Genomic DNA, 25,925 nt, shown 5'->3' with positions numbered 1-25,925 from the left:
TTTGGATGATTTCTCCATGAAGGATTACAGGTGTTTCCATAGGATTCTCCCATGTAATTCACCTCTTCCATTGCTGGGTTCTCAGGATCATAAGCTTCTTCTTCAGATGAAGCTTCTTTGGTACTGCCTGTTGCTTCTTGCATTCCAGATAGACTCTGAGAAATCATATTGACTTGCTGAGTCAATATTTTGTTCTGAGTCAATATGGCATTCAGAGTATCAATCTCAAGAACTCCTTTCTTCTGATTTGTTCCATTATTCACAGGATTCCTTTCAGAAGTGTACATGAATTGGTTATTTGCAACCATTTCAATGAGTTCCTGAGCTTCTGCAGGCGTCTTCTTCAGATGAAGAGATCCTCTAGCAGAGCTGTCCAATGACATCTTGGACAGTTCAGACAGACTATCATAGAAGATACCTATGATGCTCCATTTAGAAAGCATGTCAAAAGGACACCTTCTGATCAATTGTTTGTATCTTTCCCAAGCTTCATAGAGGGATTCACCTTCCTTCTGTCTGAAGGTCTGGACTTCCACTCTAAGCTTACTTAATTTTTGAGGTGGAAAGAATTCGGCCAGAAAAGCACTGACCAGCTTTTCCCAAGAGTTCAAGCTTTCCTTAGGTTGTGAATCCAACCATATTCTAGCTCTGTCTCTTACAGCAAAGGGAAAAAACATAAGCCTGTAGACCTCGAGATCAACCCCATTGGTCTTGACAGTGTCACAGATTTGCAAGAATTCAGCCAAGAACTGATGAGGGTCTTCCAATGGAAGTCCATGAAACTTGCAATTCTGTTGCATCAGAGAAACTAATTGAGGCTTAAGCTCAAAGTTGTTTGCTCCAATGGCAGGGATAGAGATGCTTCTCCCATAGAAGTCGGGAGTAGGTGCAGTAAAGTCACCAAGCACCTTTCTTGCATTGTTGGCATTGTTGTTATTTTCGGCTGCCATGGCTTCTTCTTGTTTGAAAATTTCTGTTAGGTCCTCTACAGAGAGTTGTGCTTTAGCTTCTCTTAGCTTTCTCTTCAAGGTTCTTTCAGGTTCAGGATCAGCTTCAACAAGAATGCCTTTGTCCTTGCTCCTGCTCATATGAAAGAGAGGAGAAGAAAGTATGGAATCCTCTATGTCACAGTATAGAGATTCCTTGAGGTGTCAGAGGAAAAGAAGAATAGAAGGAGAAGGTAGAGATGAGAATTCGAACTTATAGAGAGAGAGTCCGAATTGCTGATAGTGGAGGAGTGTTAGTCCTTAAATAGAAGGATGTGAGAAGAGGGGAAGAATTTTCGAAATTAAATTTAAAAAAATTTTGAAATAATTAAAAGAAATTTTGAAAAAAAAATTGATTGATGATTTTCAAAAATTAAAATTGAGAAAGTAGTTAAGTGATTTTGAAAAAGATTTTGAAATCAGAAATAAAAAAAGATATGATTGAAAATTATTTTGAAAAAGATGTGATTGAGAGGATATGATTGAAAATCAATTTAAAAAAAAAAGATTAAAATTAAAGTTGACTACTTGACTAACAAGAAATTAAAAGACATGATTCTAGAATTTAAAATTTGATCATTTCTTAATAGGCAAGTAACAACTTGAAAATTTTGAATTAAATCATTAATTGTAGCAAGGATTTTCGAAAATAGTAAAAAAATAGAAAGGATTTGATTTTGAAAAGATATGATTGGAAAGATATGATTTGAAAAAGATTTGATTTTGAAAAATTATGAAAATTTGAAAAAGATTTGAATTAAAAATAAAATCTTCCCTCTTGTGCCATCCTGGCGTTAAACGCCCAGAATGGTATCCATTCTGGCGTTTAATGCCCAAAATTCTACCCTTTTGGGCGTTTAACGCCCAGCCAGGTACCCTGGCTGGCGTTTAAATGCCAGTTTTCGTTCCTCACTGGGCGTTTTGAACGCCCAGCTTTTTCTGTGTAATTCCTCTGCTGAATGTTCTAAATCTTTAATTCTCTGTATTATTGACTTGAAAAGACATAGTTTTGAATTTTTTTGAATTTTTAGAGAATAATAACAAAATGAAACTAAATCATGAAGAACTAAGATCAAATAAACAATGCATGCAAGACACCAAACTTAGAAATTTTCATATTAGAGACACTAACAAATTTAGAATACATATGAGAAACAACAAAACACACAAAACAAGAGAATTTAAAGATCAGAGCAAGGAAATCATCAAGAACAACTTGAAGATTAATGAAGAACATAATGCATATATTCGAAAATTGCAAGAAATTAAATAAAACATGCAGGACACTAAACTTAAAAATTGACACTAGACTCAAACAAGAAACATAAATTATTTTTTGTTTTTATGATTTTATAAATTTTTTTGTAATTTTTCGAAAATTATTTGGAAAAGAAAATAGAGACATTCAAAATTTTTAATAAGAATTCTAGGAATCATGCAATGTTAGTCTAAAGCTTCAATCTAAAAGATTAGACATGGCTAGCCAAGTTTCAGCAGACATTACATACAACAGCCAAATTGATGGGAATCAACTAGCTCTTGTGATGATGAAAGTATCATCTGAAACTCTAGAATTCGTTCTTAAAAATTCTGAAGAATAAAATAAAGTTACCTAATCTAAGCAACAAGATGAACCGTCAGTTGTCCAAACTCGAACAATCCCCGGCAACGGCGCCATAAACTTGGGGCACGAAATTGTGATCATCAATGGCGCCAAAAACTTGGTACGCACAATTGTAATCTCAACTCTTTGTCACAACTCCGCACAACTAACTAGCAAGTGCACTGGGTCGTCCAAGTAATAAACCTTACGTGAGTAAGGGTCGATCCCACGGAGACTGTCGGCTTGAAGCAAGCTATGGTCATCTTGTAAATCTCAGTCAGGCAGATTCAAATGGTTATGAAGAATTGATAATTAAAAGATGAATAAAATATAAAATAGGATAGAGATACTTATGTAATTCATTGGTGAGAATTTCAGATAAGCGTATAAAGATGCTTTGTTCTCCTGAACTTCTACTTTCCTATTGTCTTCATCCAATCATTCATACTTCTTTCCATGGAAAGCTTTATGTTGGGTTTCACCGTTGTCAATGGCTACTGATGCCAAGGCATCATAGGCTAGTTTCACTAGCATTTTTCTGTTAGTTTTAGTTGTTTTATGCATTTTCTTGAGCTTAAAGTAACCAAAAATGGTTAAATGAAGAACAAAGCAATGAACCATCCAAACAATATGATTTTGATGCATATTCCATGAGTTTTAGTTATATTACTTAAATGCTATGAATGGAAGATTTCTCATGAAATTTTGCAAGACTTTGATGCAATTGTTTGGATGATTTCAGGGAAGAAGAGGCTAAGCAAGGAAGCAACAAAATCAATAAAGGAAGCTTGAATATCACATGTGGAGTTTAAGTTCCAGTTTAAGCCTAAACTGGAGCTTAAACGCCAAAATCATGAAGGATAAGAAATGCTGGAATTGAAGTTTAACCTCCAGTTTGACCTCAAACTGGAGGTTAAACGCCAGAATGAAAAGCCTCACTAAAGAAGCATTCCACGTTTAACCTCCAGTTTGACCTCAAACTGGAGGTTAAACGCCAGAATGATAATGCCACTCAGGAAGGAGTTCCACGTTTAACCTCCAGTTTGACCTCAAACTGGAGGTTAAACGCCAGGAGTGGGAAGAGCACCAGGGAGCCATTTCCACGTTTAAGCTCCAGTTTGACCTCAAACTGGAGCTTAAACGTGTTCGACAGCTTTTCTCCTCCAGGGTTGCTCTCTCCATTTCCACGTTTAACCTCCAGTTTGACCTCAAACTGGAGGTTAAACGTGTTCGACACCTCCAGGGCTACCATTCTAAGCTTCCACGTTTAACCTCCAGTTTGACCTCAAACTGGAGGTTAAACGTGTTCGACCTCCAGTATGCCTCCACCCTTTTCCACGTTTAACCTCCAGTTTAACCTTAAACTGGAGGTTAAACGTGTTCGACCTCCAGGGCTGCCCTTCCTATCTCCACGTTTAAGCTTCAGTTTAACCTTAAACTGAAGCTTAAACGTGTTCGACTACATGACTCTCCAGGGCTACCTTCTTCCATTTCCACGTTTAAGCTTCAGTTTAACCTTAAACTGAAGCTTAAACGTGCTTCTACAAAAGGCCTCACTGGAAGTGTCTGGCGTTTAAGCTGCAGTTTAAGCTTAAACTACAACTTAAACGCCACTCTTGGAAAAAGGTTTCTGGGCCAATAATCTTGCGGTTTAAGTTACTCTTTGAGCACAAACAATAACTTAAACTTACTCTAGTATGAAACCCAATTGAATATCATGGTTTATGGGATTGGGCCTGAAGGATTCATGAGTTTGAAATCTCAATTTATTGAGTCATGTGTCATTATTTGATTATCACTAAGTTGGCTCAATGAATGTTACAGAATTTGGATCAACAGCCTCATCAAGATTATGGATCATAAACCCAAGGCAAAAGGAAAGCAAGGAGAGGCCTCAAAGCCCAAGAAGCACAACTGAAGCTCAATATAGAAAGTGTATAAATAGGATAGAAGTTAAGTTAGAGAGGACTTTTACTTTCACTTTTAGCTAGTTTTCCTTTTCTTTGTAATTGAATTCAGAGCTATGATTCACTAAACCCCCTTTCATTGGGTTAGGGAGCTCTATTGTAATTCAATGAATCAATAATAGTTTATCTTCTTCTTCAATCTTTTCTCTTGAATTTTGTTAGAAAGCTTCTCGATCTAATTCCATTGAGTAGTTGTCTTGGGAAAGAAACTACCCATACTTGGAATCCTTCGGAACCTTGGGAAAGGAATGGAGGATTCATGCTAGAGAAGCTTTCTCACAGTGAATTGGATTGGGGTTTGGATGGATATTGTGACATGTAATCCTACCAAATTGTGGTTCATGAAACTGTGTGGTATAATCAGTGATCAAGCATCATCTCTTCTTATGAACATTTAAACCAAGGGATTGGGAATTTGTTTGTTTTTAGAGAGAATTGGTGAGCCAAGGGATTGGGATCCAATCATATAAGATTGCCAAGCAAAATTCAATGAACGCATTGCTTGAGGAAGAGATAAACGTGTTTTGATTCGGAGATCTCAATATCTCCTATAACCCAATGAATCCCCCATTTCTGATTTCCATCTTCTCTTTACATTCTGCAACTCAATTCATGCAACCACCCCCATTCCCTTTTAATTTCAGCAATTTAGTTTCTGCTCTTTAATTCATTGCAATTTAAGATTCCGCCATTTCAATTTCTTGTCATTTACTTTTCCCGCCAATTTTACATTCCGCAATTCTCATCTCAATCTTGATTCCGCTCAACTAGAACACACTTCTAATCCGAATTGCTCACTCAACCAATCCTTGTGGGATTCGACCTCACTCTATTGTGAGTTTTTACTTGACGATAACCGGTGCACTTGCCGGAAGGAATTTTGCCGATCGTGCAATTTCCTAAATCGTAGCATAACTAGTTTATGTGCATCAAGTTTATGGCGCCGTTGCCGGGGATTGGTTTTCGATTGACAATTCTCAAATTGGAAGCTAACTAGATTGAGCAATTTTCTCTTGCTTTGTTAATTCTGTTCAAGATACTTGTTGAATTTTAATTTCTGCACTCGGTTACATGCTTTCCTTCTTTATGCCTTTAAATTCATGCAACTAACTCACTGACTCACTAACTGTTTGAATTAATTCCTCAATTGATCTAACCATACTCTTCCATTAACCAAGAGTATTTCACTTGTTTGTGTTTGAGCTGTGTTCTTGTATGACAGGTAGGAGAGGAGAGACATCAACTCCTCCATATACCGAACCAGAGAGGACCCTTCATAGACTTAGAAGGGAAGCAAGAGGGAAGAGAGTAGTGGGAGAAGAGGAATCTGAAGGAGAATCTGAGGACAATTTTGAGGAAGCTTTAGATCTCAACATGGATAGAGAAGTTCACAACCATGAGAGAGCTGATGGAAACGATGCCATTCCTGAGAGGAGGGTTCTTAGTTCATACATAAACCCAACCTCTGGGAATTGTGGTAGTAGCATCCAGAAACCACCCATTCAGGCCAACAATTTTGAGCTCAAGCCACAGCTAATATCACTTGTGGGGAATCATTGTTCCTTTGGAGGAAGTGCTAATGAAGACCCAAACCAACATCTCACAAAATTCCTGAGAATTTGTGACACTGTGAAGTCCAATGGAGTCCAGGAAGATGCCTATAAACTGCTTTTGTTCCAATTTTCACTTAGGGACAAAGCAGCTAAGTGGCTGGAATCATTCCCAAGGGGGAGTCTAACAACATGGGATGAGGTGGAAAGCAAGTTTCTGGCACGTTTCTACCCTCCACAAAAGGTCAATAGGCTTCGATCTGAGGTTCAGACTTTTAGACAACAAGATGGTGAAACTCTCTACGAGGCATGGGAGAGATTCAAGGACTTGACAAGGAAATGCCCACCAAACATGTTCCATGATTGGGTGCAATTGCACATCTTCTATGATGGGCTCTCTTATGAATCAAGGAAGGCTGTAGACCATTCATCAGGAGGTTCATTGAACAGGAAAAAGACTGTGGAAGAAGCCATTGAAGTGATCGAGACAGTGGCTGAGAATGAGTACTACTATGCATCAGAGAGGCACAACACTAAGGGAGTCATAGAGCTGAACCATGTTGATACAATTCTAGCCCAAAACAAGGTGTTTGCCAAGCAACTAGCAGAGCTTACCAGGCAATTAGAAACAAAGCAAGTGGCTGCAATACACACACAAGATCAAGAGGAAGTAAGCATTGAAGGAGGTGATTGGGATGAGGCTAACTATGTGGGAAACCAACAAAGGCAATCATATGATCCACATTCCAACACTTACAACCCAGGCTGGAGAAACCACCCAAACTTTGGGTGGGGAAACCAACAAACCCAACCACAAAACCACAAACCTTACAACCACAACCAACATAACAATTCCACATACCAAAACTCCAACCAAAGATCATACCAAGCCACACAAAACACTTACCCCCAACCATCATATCATGGCCAAAATAATCAACACACCCAACCTAATCCGAACCAACAATTTCAAGATCAATTAAACCGGATAGAAGGAATGATGGCAACCATGAGTCAAGACATAATTGAATTGAAGAGCTTCAGGGATGATGTGAGAACTACCTTAAGAAACCATGGTGAAAAACTCAAGAGGATGGAATCTCAAGTAGGAGAGCTATCTCAACAGGCACCCAAATCAACTGCAGTGTTCCCTAGTGACACAGAAAAGAATCCTAAAGGGGAACAAAAGAGAGTAAGATGGGAAGAATGCAAGGCCATCACCATATTGAAGGAAGTCTCAGAAGAAGAAGGAATCAGGCCCTCAGAGCAGGAACCAGAAATCTTGAAGGAAGGTGTGGAAGAAGTTAAGCAGGAAGGTGGAACTGAGCAAGCCAAGGAACTGCAAAAAGGCATGATGGAAATATACCAACCAAAAGCACCATTTCCTGAGAGGTTAGGAGGAGGTGAAAAAAGGAAAACCTATTCAAGGTTTCTAGAGACATTTAACTCTCTTCATGTCAATATTCCCTTTCTTGAGATTCTTCATCAAATGCCCACACACATCAAGTATTTAAAGGAATTGTTAAGCAAGAAAAGAGTTTTGAAGGGAGGACAAACGGTAACAATGAACAAAGAATGCAGTGCTCTCATCAAGAAGGACACACTCTCTAAGAAAACGGACCCAGGAAGTTTTCATATCCCTTGCATCATAGGGGAAACAAAAATTGACAGAGGATTCTGTGATCTAGGAGCTAGCATAAATGTGATGCCTCTAACTCTTATGAAGAGGCTACAACTGAATGAGGTGAGATCCACTGATGTAATCATACAACTGGCTGACAAAACTCAGAAGCAAGCTGAAGGGGTAGTTGAAAATGTGCTGGTGAAAGTGGGGGATTATTATTTCCCCACAGACTTTGTCATTGTGGACATGGAGGAAAGCTACTTACACCCTATAATTCTGGGCAGACCATTTCTAGCCACTACTAGAGCGCTCATAGATGTAGAACAAGGAGAGCTAATTCTGAGAATACATGATGAACAGCTCATTTTCAAAGTTTTCAAAACTGCATCTGAGCCTGAACCAGAACCTGAAAAGCTTAAGGATGATAGTAGCCATCTGTGTCTGAAGGAAAGTAATCCAGCAGCTGAAACTCTAAAACAGTTCTTGGAAGGCAAACAAGAGCTGCAAGAGTTAAAGCCACAAGAATCAGTGGAAACAGATCAGAAGGATCCTCCTGACATAAGGGTCAATGAAGAAATCCTCAAGAGAAAGGGAAGAGTGATAGGGAGATTGCCAAGAGGGTGGAGAAACAAGAAAATTCCCACTGAAGGTTTTTCTCCGGGAGATAAAGTGATATCAAGTCATTATCTGGAAATTCCACCTGACCTCAAAACCATTCCTTCCCAGCTCCCTCAAGTGTTCACAATCAGGAAAGTTCTTTCTATGGAACATTTAGAGGTCATGAATGAATCAAGTGGGGACGTCTTCATAGTAAGAGGAGAAGACGTCAAGCACTACAATCCACCCTAACAAGGGACAATCGTCAAGCTAGTGACGTTAAAGAAGCGCTTCATGGGAGGCAACCCATGTTTTAATATCCTTATATTTTTTTTTTTGTTTTGTTGTGCATCTAATAAAGCATGGTTTCTTATGCATGAACTTGTATCCTCAGGACAACTTCTTAAAGAGTGCACTGACATTTTGCATATAAACTCAGTTTGGTGTGCCCGAAAGCACCCAAATTTTATTCAAAATGCATTCAATTTTTAGTGCACAACCAAAGATTAAGTTTGGTGTTCCTCTTTGAACACGGTTTATGAAAAGCAAGAAGTTCCTCTGGATTTCAAAATTCATGACAAGTATACCATTCGCTTGTTTTAATACTTTGGTTTCAATTACTTAGGGTAGTAACTTTGTTTAGAATCAAAGAGCCAAGGTGACTATGATTTATTAGAATTATGCACACTCATTAAGGACAACCAATATGGATTTCATGTCATTAGGAGACTTTACCAAACACTAAGTTTGGTGTCCAAATAATAAGTGTGCATACATGTAGAAGTCACGGCTATAAGCTCATAAAGACAATCATTGATTTACATGTGCAAGTACTATTCATAATTCACATGGACCGAAAAATGATAGCAAACTTGTTTGTTGTGCAGGTACAAAAGAAAAGACAAAAATGGAGGAAAAAGACAAAGGGAGGTACGTGCTTGGTCAAAAAGAAAATTCACAAATCTTTGAAACTAACACATGGGAAAAGGAAGTTCTGCAAGAAAAGAAAGCTACATGTACAACCTAATGCACCCAGAATACTTCCAAGAAAATGAAAAGCAAATCGTCCTTCTCCACAATTCATATATTTACCATCAAGCCACCCTTCACAAACCACCCTAGCCGTCCATTTTTCACTCATGGGCACTATAAAGAATCACTTGGGGAACGAGTCCCACACCACCAATTCTCCTTCATACACATTTTCCTTCATCATAGCATAACTATCTCTTGCCGAAAACAACCTTACCACACTTCCAACAACACTTCTTGCTTTACCTTGTCAACTTTAGCTTGTCACTTACCAAAACTAAAGAACCAATGGCAGCTTCGTCTAGCCACAAAAGAAGAAAAGACAAGCAGCCAATGGAGGAAAACAGGGAATTCGATGCATGGAGATACAGATCAGTTTTCCATGAGATTCAAGCCGAATGGATGAGACCTAAAACGGTACTAGCTGAGGTTCCCTTTGACCTTGAAAAGGATGAGTTCCCAGGTGTTTGGGAAAAGATCAAAAAGAGGAAGTGGGAGCTCCTGACTAAGCCAATCACTAAAATCAACATCAACTTGGTGAAAGAGTTTTATGCAAATGCAGTAAGGGAGGATCCAACCAAGAAACCCACATACAAAAGCTATGTGAGAGGGGTGGAAGTTGACTTCAGTCCCAAAGCAATCATGAAAACTCTTGGCCTGAAAAACATACATTTCAGCCAAGCAAGTTATGAAGAAAGGATGATAGGAGAACCTGACTATGCAACTATTGCTGAAGACCTTTGTGCCATCAGAGCTGAATGGGTGAGAAAAACAAGAGGGGCTCCAAGAGTCTTGAGAAGGGGAGACCTAACACCTGAAGCTAAAGGGTGGTATGCAATAGTTAGGAGATCCATCCTACCCACTGCAAACTCTTCAGAAATAGTCCCTAAAAGAGCCATCTTGCTACATTGCATTATGGTTGGAGGGGAGATCAAAGTTCATAAACTCATTGCTGAACAGATACAAGAGTTTAGTGAGAAAAGTGACCCTGAATCCTGGCTCCACTTCCCTAGCACTATCATTAGACTATGCATCGATGCCCAAGTACCACTTGAGGATGAAAGACCTAATTGGTTATATCCTGGATTGGCCATAACTGCGCACAGAATGACTCTTGGTCCAACCCCTCCAAGACATACAAGAAGAAGAAATGAAGAAGGACAACAAGTGGAACCCGAGCAAGAAGCAGAACAAGAAGGACAAGAAGGAGAAGACAGAGAAGAAGAGCAAGAAGAGCAAGCAATTCCAGAAAGAAGACAAAGAATTCCCAGAGACCCCATGGATATGAGCAGAATGCAGGAAATCATGGAAGGAATGTCTCAACAATACATGAGGTCTCAGGAGAGACAAGAGGACTTTCACCTAAAAATGATGGATATGCAAAGGAACTTTGAATCAAGATTCTTCGATCTGCAAAGGGAACAAAATTTACACTTACAGGAATCCTTCAGCCACATATGCCAACACCAAGATGCCAATGTCTTGGCAATCAAGGAAGCCACCACTTTACAGAATGCAAGATACTCAGTCCAAGCTGATTACAACATCAGTTCGCAAATCAAGCTTAACTACATAGGGGAACATCTACACAAGATGGACCCAGCATTCCCAGCTTTTGATGAGTATTTCAAAGGGAGGAAAGAAGGAGAAATAAACAAGGCAATGATCCTTGAAAAAGGAGTGGAAGAAACGATGAAAAAGGCTGGATTCTGGAAAAAGCTCATGAGAAAAGACAAAGGAAGCACAAGTGGTCAAAAAGAGGCAGGAAGCAAGAAGAAGCAGGATCCTAAGAATTAAGAAGAACCAAGCAATAAATAAGAGGTGGTCTCGTTCCTTAATAATCAAATGATAATTGGTGAATTGTCTTTATGAGCTTTCTTTCATTATGAGTCATTTAAGTTTTAATGTGAAGTTTCTAGTATGTGTGTTTGTTATTTGCTTTGAATAAAGTGAATGCCTGGATGTTTGGATATAACTTCACCTTCTTAAACAAGTGCGTGCCATGCTTGTTCTGTTTCCAAAAATAAAAGAAAAGTTTGAACAAAAATAACTTGGCTAAATTAGTGACAAATCAAGTAGAATTAAGTGGTAGTATGCATGCTTGATTGTTTAGTCAGATCACTGGAATTAGAGTGTAGAATTATCATTTTTTATGTAGAAAGTGAAAATTGTCTATGGATCTTGATGAATAAATGTCTTTGGCCATGAAAAAGAAAGAAAAAGAAGAAGAAAAAGCCAAAGGGCAACCAAAAAGCAAAAAAATTGAGAAAATAAGCTAGGTACCAATGGTTTGAACTTCTGAGACAAATGCCTGTGGTGTTTATGTATTAAGGATATGCTTGGATGAATAGGTTCTGAGGAGTGTTTCAACACTTGGTAACTTGGGTTAACTAACCCGGGATTATCAACCAAAAGTCCATTATCAAGAGCAACCTAAATACAAAACATTTAGTCACACAAAGAGGTGCTGGGCACCAATGTCTCAAGAAGAAATGTGAACTAAAATGCCTAAAGTGGATATGTGTAGTGCACTGATAAGAAAAAGAAAATGCCAAAGGCTTGTGCAACACATGACACTAAGCAAACAAGGAGCAAAGGAGCTCTAAGAAAAAAGAAAAGAAAACAAAGAAGAGAAAAGGGCCAACGACATAAGAATAACAAGAGGCCATAGCAATGTTTGATGGATGCAATGAAAAAGTGATAATCCTACCTGATAAGTATGAAAAAGTGATGCTGCAACTTTCTGCATAAAACCCTTCTGATGAACTTCAAATGCTTGCTAATATAGCCAATGTAATTGCTTTCTGTTTCATACTTTCTTCTCAAATAACTCAGGACTTGCTTAGGGACAAGCAAGTATTAAGTTTGGTGTTGTGATGCCAAGGCATCATAGGCTAGTTTCACTAGCATTTTTCTGTTAGTTTTAGTTGTTTTATGCATTTTCTTGAGCTTAAAGTAACCAAAAATGGTTAAATAAAGAACAAAGCAATGAACCATCCAAACAATATGATTTTGATGCATATTCCATGAGTTTTAGTTATATTACTTAAATGCTATGAATGGAAGATTTCTCATGAAATTTTGCAAGACTTTGATGCAATTGTTTGGATGATTTCAGGGAAGAAGAGGCTAAGCAAGGAAGCAACAAAATCAATAAAGGAAGCTTGAATATCACATGTGGAGTTTAAGTTCCAGTTTAAGCCTAAACTGGAGCTTAAACGCCAAAATCATGAAGGATAAGAAATGCTGGAATTGAAGTTTAACCTCCAGTTTGACCTCAAACTGGAGGTTAAACGCCAGAATGAAAAGCCTCACTAAAGAAGCATTCCACGTTTAACCTCCAGTTTGACCTCAAACTGGAGGTTAAACGCCAGAATGATAATGCCACTCAGGAAGGAGTTCCACGTTTAACCTCCAGTTTGACCTCAAACTGGAGGTTAAACGCCAGGAGTGGGAAGAGCACCAGGGAGCCATTTCCACGTTTAAGCTCCAGTTTGACCTCAAACTGGAGCTTAAACGTGTTCGACAGCTTTTCTCCTCCAGGGTTGCTCTCTCCATTTCCACGTTTAACCTCCAGTTTGACCTCAAACTGGAGGTTAAACGTGTTCGACACCTCCAGGGCTACCATTCTAAGCTTCCACGTTTAACCTCCAGTTTGACCTCAAACTGGAGGTTAAACGTGTTCGACCTCCAGTATGCCTCCACCCTTTTCCACGTTTAACCTCCAGTTTAACCTTAAACTGGAGGTTAAACGTGTTCGACCTCCAGGGCTGCCCTTCCTATCTCCACGTTTAAGCTTCAGTTTAACCTTAAACTGAAGCTTAAACGTGTTCGACTACATGACTCTCCAGGGCTACCTTCTTCCATTTCCACGTTTAAGCTTCAGTTTAACCTTAAACTGAAGCTTAAACGTGCTTCTACAAAAGGCCTCACTGGAAGTGTCTGGCGTTTAAGCTGCAGTTTAAGCTTAAACTACAACTTAAACGCCACTCTTGGAAAAAGGTTTCTGGGCCAATAATCTTGCGGTTTAAGTTACTCTTTGAGCACAAACAATAACTTAAACTTACTCTAGTATGAAACCCAATTGAATATCATGGTTTATGGGATTGGGCCTGAAGGATTCATGAGTTTGAAATCTCAATTTATTGAGTCATGTGTCATTATTTGATTATCACTAAGTTGGCTCAATGAATGTTACAGAATTTGGATCAACAGCCTCATCAAGATTATGGATCATAAACCCAAGGCAAAAGGAAAGCAAGGAGAGGCCTCAAAGCCCAAGAAGCACAACTGAAGCTCAATATAGAAAGTGTATAAATAGGATAGAAGTTAAGTTAGAGAGGACTTTTACTTTCACTTTTAGCTAGTTTTCCTTTTCTTTGTAATTGAATTCAGAGCTATGATTCACTAAACCCCCTTTCATTGGGTTAGGGAGCTCTATTGTAATTCAATGAATCAATAATAGTTTATCTTCTTCTTCAATCTTTTCTCTTGAATTTTGTTAGAAAGCTTCTCGATCTAATTCCATTGAGTAGTTGTCTTGGGAAAGAAACTACCCATACTTGGAATCCTTCGGAACCTTGGGAAAGGAATGGAGGATTCATGCTAGAGAAGCTTTCTCACAGTGAATTGGATTGGGGTTTGGATGGATATTGTGACATGTAATCCTACCAAATTGTGGTTCATGAAACTGTGTGGTATAATCAGTGATCAAGCATCATCTCTTCTTATGAACATTTAAACCAAGGGATTGGGAATTTGTTTGTTTTTAGAGAGAATTGGTGAGCCAAGGGATTGGGATCCAATCATATAAGATTGCCAAGCAAAATTCAATGAACGCATTGCTTGAGGAAGAGATAAACGTGTTTTGATTCGGAGATCTCAATATCTCCTATAACCCAATGAATCCCCCATTTCTGATTTCCATCTTCTCTTTACATTCTGCAACTCAATTCATGCAACCACCCCCATTCCCTTTTAATTTCAGCAATTTAGTTTCTGCTCTTTAATTCATTGCAATTTAAGATTCCGCCATTTCAATTTCTTGTCATTTACTTTTCCCGCCAATTTTACATTCCGCAATTCTCATCTCAATCTTGATTCCGCTCAACTAGAACACACTTCTAATCCGAATTGCTCACTCAACCAATCCTTGTGGGATTCGACCTCACTCTATTGTGAGTTTTTACTTGACGATAACCGGTGCACTTGCCGGAAGGAATTTTGCCGATCGTGCAATTTCCTAAATCGTAGCATAACTAGTTTATGTGCATCAGCTACCTCCCATCCTCTCAGTGAAAATGGTCCAAATGCGCTGTCACCGCACGGCTAATCATCTGTCGGTTCTCGATCATGTTGGAATAGGATCCATTGATCCTTTTGCGTCTATCACTACGCCCAACACTCGCGAGTTTGAATCTCGTCACAGTCATCCCTTCCCAGATCCTACTCGAAATACCACAGACAAGGTTTAGACTTTCCGGATCTCAGGAATGGCTGCTAATAGTTCTAGCCTATACCACGAAGGTGTTAATCTTAGATTAGAAACCCAAGAGATACACATTCAAGCTTGTTGCATGTAGAACGGAGGTGGTTGTCAGGCACGCATTCATAGGTGAGAATGGTGATGAGTGTCACTAGTTCATCACATTCATCATGTTGAAGTGCGAATGGATATCTTAGAGAAGAAGTAGGCGTGAATTGAATAGAAAAACAATAGTAATTGCATTAATTCATGAAGAACAGGAGAGCTCCACACCTTAATCTATGGGGTATAGAAACTCCACCGTTGAAAATACATAAGAACAAAAGGTCTAGGCATGGCCATGAGGCCAGTCCCCAAAACGTGATCAAGAGATCAAAAGATGAACTAAAGATTCCAAGATGAAAATACAATAGCAAAAGGTCCTATTTATAGAAAACTAGTAGCCTAGGGTTTACAGAAATGAGTAAATGGTGCAGAAATTCACTTCCAGGCCCACTTGGTGTGTGCTTGGGCTGAGCATAGAATCTTTCACGTGCATAGGTTGTTCTTGGAGTTAAACGCCAGCTTTTGTGCCAGTTTGGGCGTTTAACTCCAGCTTTTATGCCAGTTCTGGTGTTTTGACGCCAGAATTTTTATGCTGACTTGAAACGTTGGTTTGGGCCATCAAATCTCGAATAAAGTATAAACTATTATATATTGCTGTAAAGCTCAGGATGTCTACTTTCCAACGCAATTAAGAGCGCGCCAATTGGGCTTCTGTAGCTCTAGAAAATCTACTTCGAATGCAGGGAGGTCAGAATCCAAGAACATATGCAGTCCTTTTTCAGCCTCTGAATCAGATTTTTGCTCAGGTCCCTCAATTTCAGCCAGAAAATACCTGAAATCACAGAAAAACACACAAACTCATAACAAAGTCCAGAAATGTGATTTTTATTTAAAAACTAATAAAAATATACTAAAAATTAACGAAAACACACTAAAAACTACCTAAAAATAATGCCAAAAAGCGTATAAATTATCCGCTCATCAAATATTAACCATAATAATTAGGTATATGTTTTCTACTTTTCTTTCTCTCTCTTGTGATTATTTAAATTTAGTTTAGCACCACCAGTCTATGGTGGTGGTGGTGGTGGCTGTCACCGTTGGAAAAATCTCTTCGAGGTGAACTCACAAACCCATCAACAAGGTGCAAATATGTATTCAGCTCATTACACATGGCAACATTTGTGCTACCGAGGTACGGAGAATCTCTGCTACATAGGCGCAACTCCTTTCCAATCTCAGGGTTCACCCACTGCACCTCCTCCACCCTCTTCAGTATGGTGATAACATCCTCGGAGTTTACTATCCGCAAAACTTTTGTCCCATGAAAGTGATTAAATTTTTGTGCATAATTGTCACCTCATCTTGCAAATCCTATTGTCTGCAATTGAATTCGACTTTATCTCCACCTCATCGACAACAATGTCTTTAATCTCATGAGGATCCGAATCTACCATCCCTTGAAACTTGTATTTGATATCATCAACAACAATGTCTTTAATTGTATTTATGATTTGAGAATCTGAAGAATCTTTTCAAATGTCTTTATGATTTCTATCATCACGGACCATAAGCTCTCCTCTACCTTCAAGTACATCAATTGCATTCATAAAGATCTCTTCCATTTCATAAAACTCATCTGGTGAATCACTTTTAATATATATACCATAAGGGATAATTTACCCTTTCTTTAAAAGAAAGTATAATAAAATTCACCTAATATTAAATGTAATGCATATATAATTATAAATATTATATGTATAAAATTATGAATATTAAATTAAATAAAATAATTTAAATTATTATCTTCGTAACCTTATCGGATGTCTCCCTTCATTAAATAGCCATTCGCACTTTTGTATGGTTGCCTTGTATCTCTGTGTGTATAGATTTGCAAATTTCAAACGTAAATCGTTAGAGGATAAACGTTTTTAACACTAATTCATATTATCCTAATACAATTTATATATATAGAAAAAAAGATGACATTTTCGTTTTAATTTTTTTTAATTAGGAGTGTTGTGCCAAAAATTTGGTATAATTGATCGTTGATAAAAAAAAATTCAACAATTAAAATTAAAGATTATATATGCATGAAACAGATTATGATTGGAAAAAATAAAAATGAGTTAGATTTGCCGATTAAGTTATCTTCCAAGACTATGTGAAATTTAAAATTATTTAAAATTTAAGTTTGCTTGAAGTTTAAAATCTTTTGAAATGTAAATTTATTTGAAGTCTAAAATTATACCAATTAATTTAGAATTTTTTTTTTATAAATAGGATTAGTTTCAATAAGATAGGGAAGTTTTATGTATTCACAATACAATGACTCCTCTAATAATTTTTAGTCATACTAACATGCAAAAACATAAATTATGAGTCCATATATGTATTGAGAGATTTTATTTTTCTTTCAGTCATTTTAATTTTGTCTTTTTTTTTTTTTTGTTATTTAAATTTTATCATTTACATTCAAGTACTTGTCAATTTTTGCACATTTTAATACAAATTTTATAATTTTTTATGTTTTACACTTGTTCTTTGTTACTTTTTACTTTTTATAATTATTATTTTTTACATTTTTATTGAACACAATCTGTAAATTCTCTAAAAGTAACCTATGAAAAGAAATTATATCTGCTTCTCAAATTGAGATTATCACACAAGCTTAGTCGATATCTCCTGTGGAAGACGAAAAATTAAAGTTCAGGCGACAAGAAGATACCAATAATTTTAGAAATTTTTTAATTTATTTAAGTAAAAAAACGTATAATTGATGATCATTTATAATATATGTTTTTCTAAAGTTTCAAAATATTGGAAGTACCTATCATTATGATGAAAATGTTATGATAAGAATTTTTCTAATGAATATATTGAGTAGTTGTTAACTTTTTTTTTTCCCTCAAAAAGAGCGTTATTTTACAAGCTAATTACCCTGAAGAGAGTGAATAATACTAAAGCCTTGATATACAGTGGAGAGTCCATTAAGGATGAAAGTATTCGATGAGTGTCATAGTTGGGACCAAAGAATTGGAGCATGCACATGGCTGTGGAAATTGGGAAATAATTAATTAATATCCATCACTATTATGTGTACGTGGTGAGTTTTGCACATGTATGTTCTTGATGTCGGCATTTGCACACTTACTTACCTTCGACACAAAAGAGTGTGTAGATTTGAAAGATAATATGACCAATCAGAATCACAATTTTCATGTCGGGGATATGATATCCAACCAGAAAACGGTCCCTTAGACTCTCCACATACAACACGTCATCATAGTGAGTGTCTACGTTATAATTGCACCATGCATCCAGTATATATGTATGTGTCTATGACCTGGCCCCAATTATATATTCAATTGTACAATGCTTTTATCATACATGAAAAATTATTAAATTCCTTTTTTTTAAAGGTCTAACTTGATCAACATGTATGTATCCATTAGTTTGAAACTTTTCTAATGTCTTAGTGACGATGTATGTCTTATTTTTTAGGTGCTGGAATAAAGTCTTTGCCTCTTTTGAAATGAGATGGTTATTCAAAAGCCAGTTTTGAGGTGGTTTTTCAATAAATCTGTTCTTTTCAAGTGTTATATCATTCTAGTTTTTAATAAATGATTTAGAAAAATTAGTACTTAAAATTGAACAAATTAAACCAATAAATAATAACTAATGAAATTTTTTAAATTATATCTATCATTATTTATCATCAAAATTCAATATAAAATATGAAACCAACAATTAATTTATTTCCAACTATGTCAAATTAAATAATTATGCTGTATATGTGCGGATATGATAAACAAATTAAAAAGGAGTTGATAAACACACAAAAAATGAGCAAATACAAAAAGGGACTTTTTTATATAAGTAAAAGAAATATTTTATACACTAATTTACTTAATACTAGATAAAATTATATATTTAAATACATAATCACATCTCGAATACATATAAAAAAAATTAAGATATATCTTGGATACAGTACATTCGAGGTGTATAAAAATTTTGTTTAACTTGATCTTGAATATAACTGGGATGTGTGTTAGAAAATTAAATTAAGAATATTCAAGAAAGTAGTACAATTACAATATATTAGAACATTGAAAAAGTTTAAAATCAAATTGAATTAGAATTAAATACAAGTTGCACTCATTACTTCATAATAGAAGAATCATGAATTGCATTAGAAGCTTTAAGATTGATGACTAAGCTTGAAGAATTTTCAAGATTGCAAGAAATTACAAGTTACTTATTTGAAAAGTCAAAGTAAGAAGCAAAGTTGGATAAGTATGTATATTATAAAGCTAGTAGAATCATGAATTTTTAGTATGAAACTTTGCCTATATAAAGGTACATATGCCTTATGTATTGAGTGTGTTTCAAATAATAAAAATTATGTTATGAGAATTGAGAAGTGCTCCTTTGTTTTATGAGTGTTAGTGAGTTTGAGAGATGAAAAATATGACAGCGTCATTTATATGAGTGAGTGATCCTAGGAGCAATTAGGTTGTGGGTATTATACTTGTATTTGGCATCAGCGAGTTGGTTAATCCAGCACCTGGTGTTTGAGTGTTTGTGAGTTGTGAGAGAGTTCTTGCATAGTTGTTCATTCGTAGAGTCAGTATGACAAACACTTTTAATATTGTGTGGTCTAGTCCCAAGTTAGATGGGAAACTTGATTATAGTTATTGGGAGACTTTGATGTCTACCCATTTGAAGGCCCAGAACCTGTGGAATTTCATTGAACCTGCTTTGCAAGAAGGAGCAGATGCTGCCCAACAGAGGAGAGATCAATTGGCGCTATCTCAATTCACCAAGGTTAGATTATACGGTGTTTGGCAAAATAGCAAATGCGAAAAATGCGAAAGATGCATGGAACACGTTGAAGCCGTCATATAAAGGCGTAGATAAAGCTCAAAAAGTAAAGCTACAGTCTTTCAGAATAGAATAAGAAAGGTATGAGATGTCTAGCTCAGAAACCATTGAACAATATTTTACTCGTGTTACAGACCTTGTCAATAAGATGAGAGTCTATGGAGAAGATATGCCCGATAGCAAAGTGGTGGAAAAAATTCTTCGCACCATGCCGATGAAGTATGACCATGTCGTGACTACGATACTAGAGTCACATGATATAGATACCATGACGATTGCAGAGTTGCAAGGAACCATGAAAAGTCACATCAGTAGAATACTGGAGAAGTCAGAAAAATCAACCGAAGAAGCCCTGAAAAGTCGAGTGAATTTTAACAATGTTACAGAATCAAGCCGTACACAAGAAGAACGAGGTCATAGTTTTAATTTTTAAAATAGAGGCAGAGAAAGTTTTAGAGGTAGAGGTCGTGGCAATTACAACCAAGAAAGTTATAATAATTTTACACCACCTAATCAAGGAAAAGGTGGAGCGAATTTCAGGCCTGTCAACCGAGAAAGAGGTCGAGGCAATTTTTATCAAGAAAGAATCAATTTCAACTGCTTTCATTGTGAAAATATGGACACAAAGCAGCAGATTGCATATTCAAAATGGTGAATAACAATTATGCACACATTGCAGAAAATCAGCATCAAAATACTAATGATAATCCGGGTACTCTGACTTTATTTTTTACAAGTAATTCATGTGCTGAAGGTGAAAATATATGGTACTTGGATAATGCTTGCAGTAATCATATGTCTGGTAGAAAGGAGTTATTTTCTTCACTAGATGATTCAGTTAAACTATTATTGAAGTTTGGCAATAGTACAAAGATCCATATTGAAGGAAAATGGCACATACCAATTAGATTGAAAGATGGTTCTCTGAGTTATATTTATGATGTTTTCTATGCTCCCGAACTTGATTACAATTTACTGAGTATGGGACAATTATCTTGAGAAGAGATATAAGATTAACTTATCGTGGATATTGCACTGTGTTTGTGAGATTTGTCAACTGGGAAAGAAGCACAGAGATCCATTCCCTACAGGAAAGTCATGGAGAGCCAGAAGATTACTTGAAATTGTGCATTCAAATCTCTGTTCTGTTGAAGTTCCAAGCAACGGTGGTAGCAGATATTTTATGACTTTTATTGATGATTTTAGTAAATATACATGGGTATACTTTCTAAAGCAGAAATCAGAAGCATGTGATATGTCTTTAAAACATTTAAGGCATTTGTCGAAAAACAAAGTGGTTGTAAAATCAAAATTCTCAGAACAGACAGAGGAATAGAATATCTTGCGTGTTCATAATACTTTAAGCAATACGGAATTTAACATCAACTAACAACTAGATATACTCCTCAACAAAATGGAGTTGTTGAAAGAAAAAATAGAACCATCCTGGATACGGTCAGATGTATGCTCAAGTCAAAACAAATGCCTAAAGAATTTTGGGCAGAAGCAGTCGCAACAGCAATTCATATTTTAAACAGGTGTCCAACAAAAAGTGTTAATGATAAATCTGCGACTAGAATAGATATTGTGTTTGGAGTTGGTTTGTTTAGCAGATTTATGGAAGAGCCTTGTACCAACCATTTGCAAGCGGCAAAAAGAATTCTTCGATATATCAAAGGTACTTTAAATGATAGAATTTATTATGAGAATACTAATGAAATAAACCTTGTTGGCTACACTGATAGTGATTGGGTCGGAGATATAGAAACAAGAAAAAGTACTTCAGGTTTTGCATTTCATCTTAGTTCTGGTGTAATTTCATGGTCGTCAAAGAAACAACTAGTAGTAGCACTCTCTACAGTAGAAGTAGAATATATAGCAGCAGCAAGTTGTGCAACGCAAGCAGTTTGGCTAAGAAGAATTCTTGAGGAATTGAACGAAAAACAAAGTACTCCAACAAAAATATTTTGTGATAACAAGTCAGCTACTGCACTTTGCAAAAATCCAGCATTCCATCATGGAAGATCGAAGAATATTGATATTTGGGTTCATAAAATCAAAGAGTTGGTAAATGAAGAAGTTTTTAGTGAGTACTGTTTCACTGAAGACTAAGTTGCAGATATCTTTACAAAACCGTTAAAAGACAGAGTTATTTTACAAGTTGAAAAAAATGCTTGGAATGATTAATTTTGCAAGCTTGATTTAAGGGAGGCAATGTTAGAAAATTAAATCAAGAATATTCAAGAAAGTAGTACAATTACAATATACTAGAATATTGAAGAAGTTCAAAATCAAATTGAATTGGAATCGAATACAAGTTGTACTCATCACCTCCATATTAGAAGAATCATGAATTGCATTAAAAGTTTCAAGATTGATGACTAAGCTTGAAGAATTTTCAAGATGTACTAGAAATTACAAGAAATTACTTATTTCAAAAGTCAAAGTAAGAAGCAAAATTGGATAAATATGTATATTATAAAGTTAGTAGAATTATGAATTTTTAGTATAAAATTTTGCCTATATAAAGGCACATATGTCTTATATATTGAGTATGTTTTAAATAATAAAAATTGTGTTACGAAAATTGAGAGGTGCTCTTTTGTTTTATGAGTGTTAATAAATTTGAGAAATAAAAAATATAATAATGTCATTTATACGAGTGAGTGATCCTAAGACTAATTAAGTTGTGGGTATTATAGTATTATCCTTGCAATGTGTAATGTTGCGGAAAAAAACGTATGTTAGATGTGGTGTAAATATGTGTTTATCATCTTGGAACCACAACATCCGAATAAAGATATATCAAACTAATAAATGATATCGAGATGCAATTATTTAAATTTTCACATATTATATATATATATAGAATTAAGCCAAACGCAAATGTTACATGTCTCGGACGTGTATGCCTTAATCTTTCCTCTATGCATTGTGTATGAGATGTGATTATCTAAATACATAAAATTATCTAATATTACGTTTATTTTGGTATATAAAATATATTTTATTTATATAAAAATATTCAATACAAAAGTGTATTAGTATTATCTATACGCGGCCATCAAAAATAAATTAAAAGTGCAGTGAGACACCAAGATAAGGAGGTTATGAAAGTGCAATAACCATCACTAAGAATTATTGATTACTCTGTCCATCCGTTTCATAATATTAATCGTATTTGTAGTTTAATGTTCAAACTATTGATAGGTGGTATTATTTCTTTATAAATGTATTTGTTTTTATCATAGTGGTCAGAATCGAATTGGTGATCGAACCGATCAAGTTACTGATTTACTAGTTTATTAGTTCAACCGATAAATTACTGGTTAAACTGGTAAAATCGGTTTCACGTAAAATAATAGAAAAAATTAAAATTAAAATTTGAAATATATATCTTCACTAACATTTTATGAAGAATGAAGTCTTAAATTTTAAAAATAACTAATAGTAAAACATAAAATTTATCAGTACTACTAATAGTATCTTAATTTGACACAATAAGAGTAACAATTAATTCACAAAGTCTATCATCTAACTATAATATCAGTAGATTTTAACACTAGCATAAAATAAATAATTTTAATCACAATACTAACATTACATCAAGCAAATTAATAAATTTAGTGAAATTTATATTTATATTAAAAATGACATATAATTAATTCAAAAAATAGAAAATAAAAAATTAAATTAAATTAGATATTTATAAAATTATGTAATTGAATGTATACTATATAATTATTATTTGTCATATATAATAGATGGTTGGGTGATAAGGAAAAGAGGTGGTAATACCAAGGTTCTTGGTTTGAACCTTAGCTTTAGCATTTTGAAAAATTTTCACAACAGATTGATTCAGTTAGACCGGTTTGCACTGGTTCTCACCGGTTTTGATTAATTTTCTTCGGTTCTCGCCGATTTTGATCGATTCTCTTTCTTGAACGGTCCAAAGAATCAACTAAATCAGTTTTATCGATTTTTCAGTCGAACCGATTAGTCCAGTTCAATTTTTATAACTATGGTTTTTATTATAAAGTACAGATACTAATGTGGATACTGACATAAATATAGAACATGATATGATATAAGATACATGAACACACTGTTTTAATCTTTTACTAAATACGAAAACACGAGATATATATATATAATACTTTTTAAATAAATTGTAATAATATTTTAATATTTGATTGATAGTCAAATATAAATTAATATTTAAACTAATTTTAATTTTTTTAATTATATAAAGTATTTAAAATAATTTTTATTTTAATAAATAATAATATATTATTTTTAAATTCATTTCAAGAATACAAGTTAAGAATAAAGTTGGACACGCTGATATGTGATAAAATTTAAATGTGTCCAAACTTGTCTAAAGAAGTTCTTTATCTTTTATCAAGACACGGTTGAATAAAAAAGACACACATATCAAACAAGTGCAGGATGAGTGTCGTATTAAAAATATGTTTGACACATTGACATGGCAACCCAATAAAATGTTAGTGTTTCATAAATCTATTCATAGCTATATTTACAAAATTGAACTATTATTAAAAGCCCAACAAAAACCAAGAGGGATCCCCTAATCTAGTAAGCGAAACCCAACCTGGCCTATTTAGTAAGATTGGATGTAACTAATAATCGATACTGGTATTCTATCCGCATCAAAAACGAATTCTAAGACCTGAATTTGACCCAACTTGGGAGAAAGTAAAAAAGTTCCTCTACTACTGCTTCAATTACATAGACAGAAGAAGTCTAACTGTTCATTCTGCGTAAGTATCACCAATAATAAAAGGATAATCACCTACCATCAGTAAAATTATTTTCAGGTAAGACTATGTTTTGTTATCTAATTCGTTTATAAATATCTAGATCATCTTTAAATTTATTGCTTAAATTCTTGTTGACTTAAATCTCTTACAGGTATTCAACTACCCTTCTAAAACTGATGTGAAGGTATTTTAAGCCTATTTGCCATCATCGTCGACCTTTTTTACCAATCTACTTACACACAACTCATTTCAGGTTATCTCAGTACATTATTTTTAGTATTGATATAATATTAAAAAATATTATATTATATTATTTGTATTAAATTACTACTGTTCCTAATATTTTTTAATTTTTTCTGTCTGGTTTATTTTTAACTTGTAACATAAAATATTATGAACACAGAATACTTTTTAATTTATATTATGTAATTCTGAAACATTCTTTTTAAAACTGATTGATTATATAAAATAGAAGATTATAATTCCAATGGTGAATCAATTAATTATAAATATATAACTACATTTTAATTATTAAATAAGAGAATGAATATTATCATGATCACTCACATTCCTTAATATTATAAATTCATGTAAATATGTAGGGTAAACAAATCATGTGTAATCACATGTAAAATAACATTATCAAAAATAGAAGTAATAATATTATTTTTTTAAAATAAAATATAAATATATTAATACCACATAAATTGTCACGTGACATATAGAGGAGCGGAAGCGAATGTTTCCCACGTGACATGAAATTTGGGATTCCCATTTCCCACACAGTTCCATCCATGAAATTTTGGATGTCGGCAAGAACAAATCAATTTGACTTTTTCATATGTATTTAAAACTTTCAATATTACCAAAATTGGAAATTCTGACGCACAAACAAACAAACTCTCTAGGTATATATACCAAAAGCAAAAAATAAATAAATAACCGCTCCAATCCAAGAGTTGAATATTTTCTTTTAAATTGCTGCCGTTGTGAGTATTATATGTATCAGATTCCAATTAGTTTAACTTAAACTAATTTTTGATACTAAATACTCTCTCCGTATTTTTTTCCCTTTCGATTCATACAAATGGAATTTGAGACATTCATTGATCTGAACCAATTAATAATTAGTAAAAAGAAAATGCTTTAATTTAAAGGATTACTAAAAGTATTGTTAAGAAGACAATAATAAAACTTCATTTTAAGAAATATGTGGATATTGAACAATAATTTGGTGACTGATTTTAAGCCAAATCGATTGCCAAGAGTCCAAGACCTTTAACTACTAATTTGGCAAATGATAGGCGAGTAACTATATCTTCGGTGCCGCCAAAGTTTTTGAAGGATTGATTTAGCAATTAACTTTGA

At 35.0% G+C, this 25,925-nt stretch overlaps 1 protein-coding gene, 2 non-coding genes and 1 pseudogene across 3 annotated transcripts; 3 read left to right on the top strand and 1 right to left on the bottom strand.

Annotated features, from left to right (window-relative positions):
* The first annotated feature begins 437 nt into the window (after positions 1-437).
* Positions 438-545, top strand: LOC148568819 (small nucleolar RNA R71). The gene has a single exon (XR_015882628.1). It is a non-coding gene; the product is annotated as a small nucleolar RNA R71 (small nucleolar RNA).
* Positions 546-6,356: 5,811 nt separating this feature from the next.
* On the bottom strand, positions 6,357-6,460 carry LOC148568818 (small nucleolar RNA R71). The gene has a single exon (XR_015882386.1). It is a non-coding gene; the product is annotated as a small nucleolar RNA R71 (small nucleolar RNA).
* Positions 6,461-19,864: 13,404 nt separating this feature from the next.
* On the top strand, positions 19,865-20,775 carry LOC107636769 (uncharacterized). Its single transcript, XM_016340258.1, has 2 exons — positions 19,865-20,189; positions 20,456-20,775. Exons 1-2 carry the CDS (start codon positions 19,865-19,867, stop codon positions 20,773-20,775), a joined length of 645 nt encoding a protein of 214 aa, XP_016195744.1.
* Positions 20,776-21,258: 483 nt separating this feature from the next.
* On the top strand, positions 21,259-21,888 carry LOC148568817 (secreted RxLR effector protein 161 pseudogene; annotated as a pseudogene).
* The last annotated feature ends 4,037 nt before the right edge of the window (positions 21,889-25,925 follow it).

This window comes from Arachis ipaensis, chromosome B4 (genome assembly GCF_059453495.1).
Source record: "Arachis ipaensis isolate K30076 ecotype BB chromosome B4, ASM5945349v1, whole genome shotgun sequence".
Lineage (NCBI taxonomy): Eukaryota > Viridiplantae > Streptophyta > Magnoliopsida > Fabales > Fabaceae > Arachis > Arachis ipaensis.
Note: the sequence above shows the minus strand (reverse complement) of the source record. Positions and strands in the feature narration are given on the sequence as shown.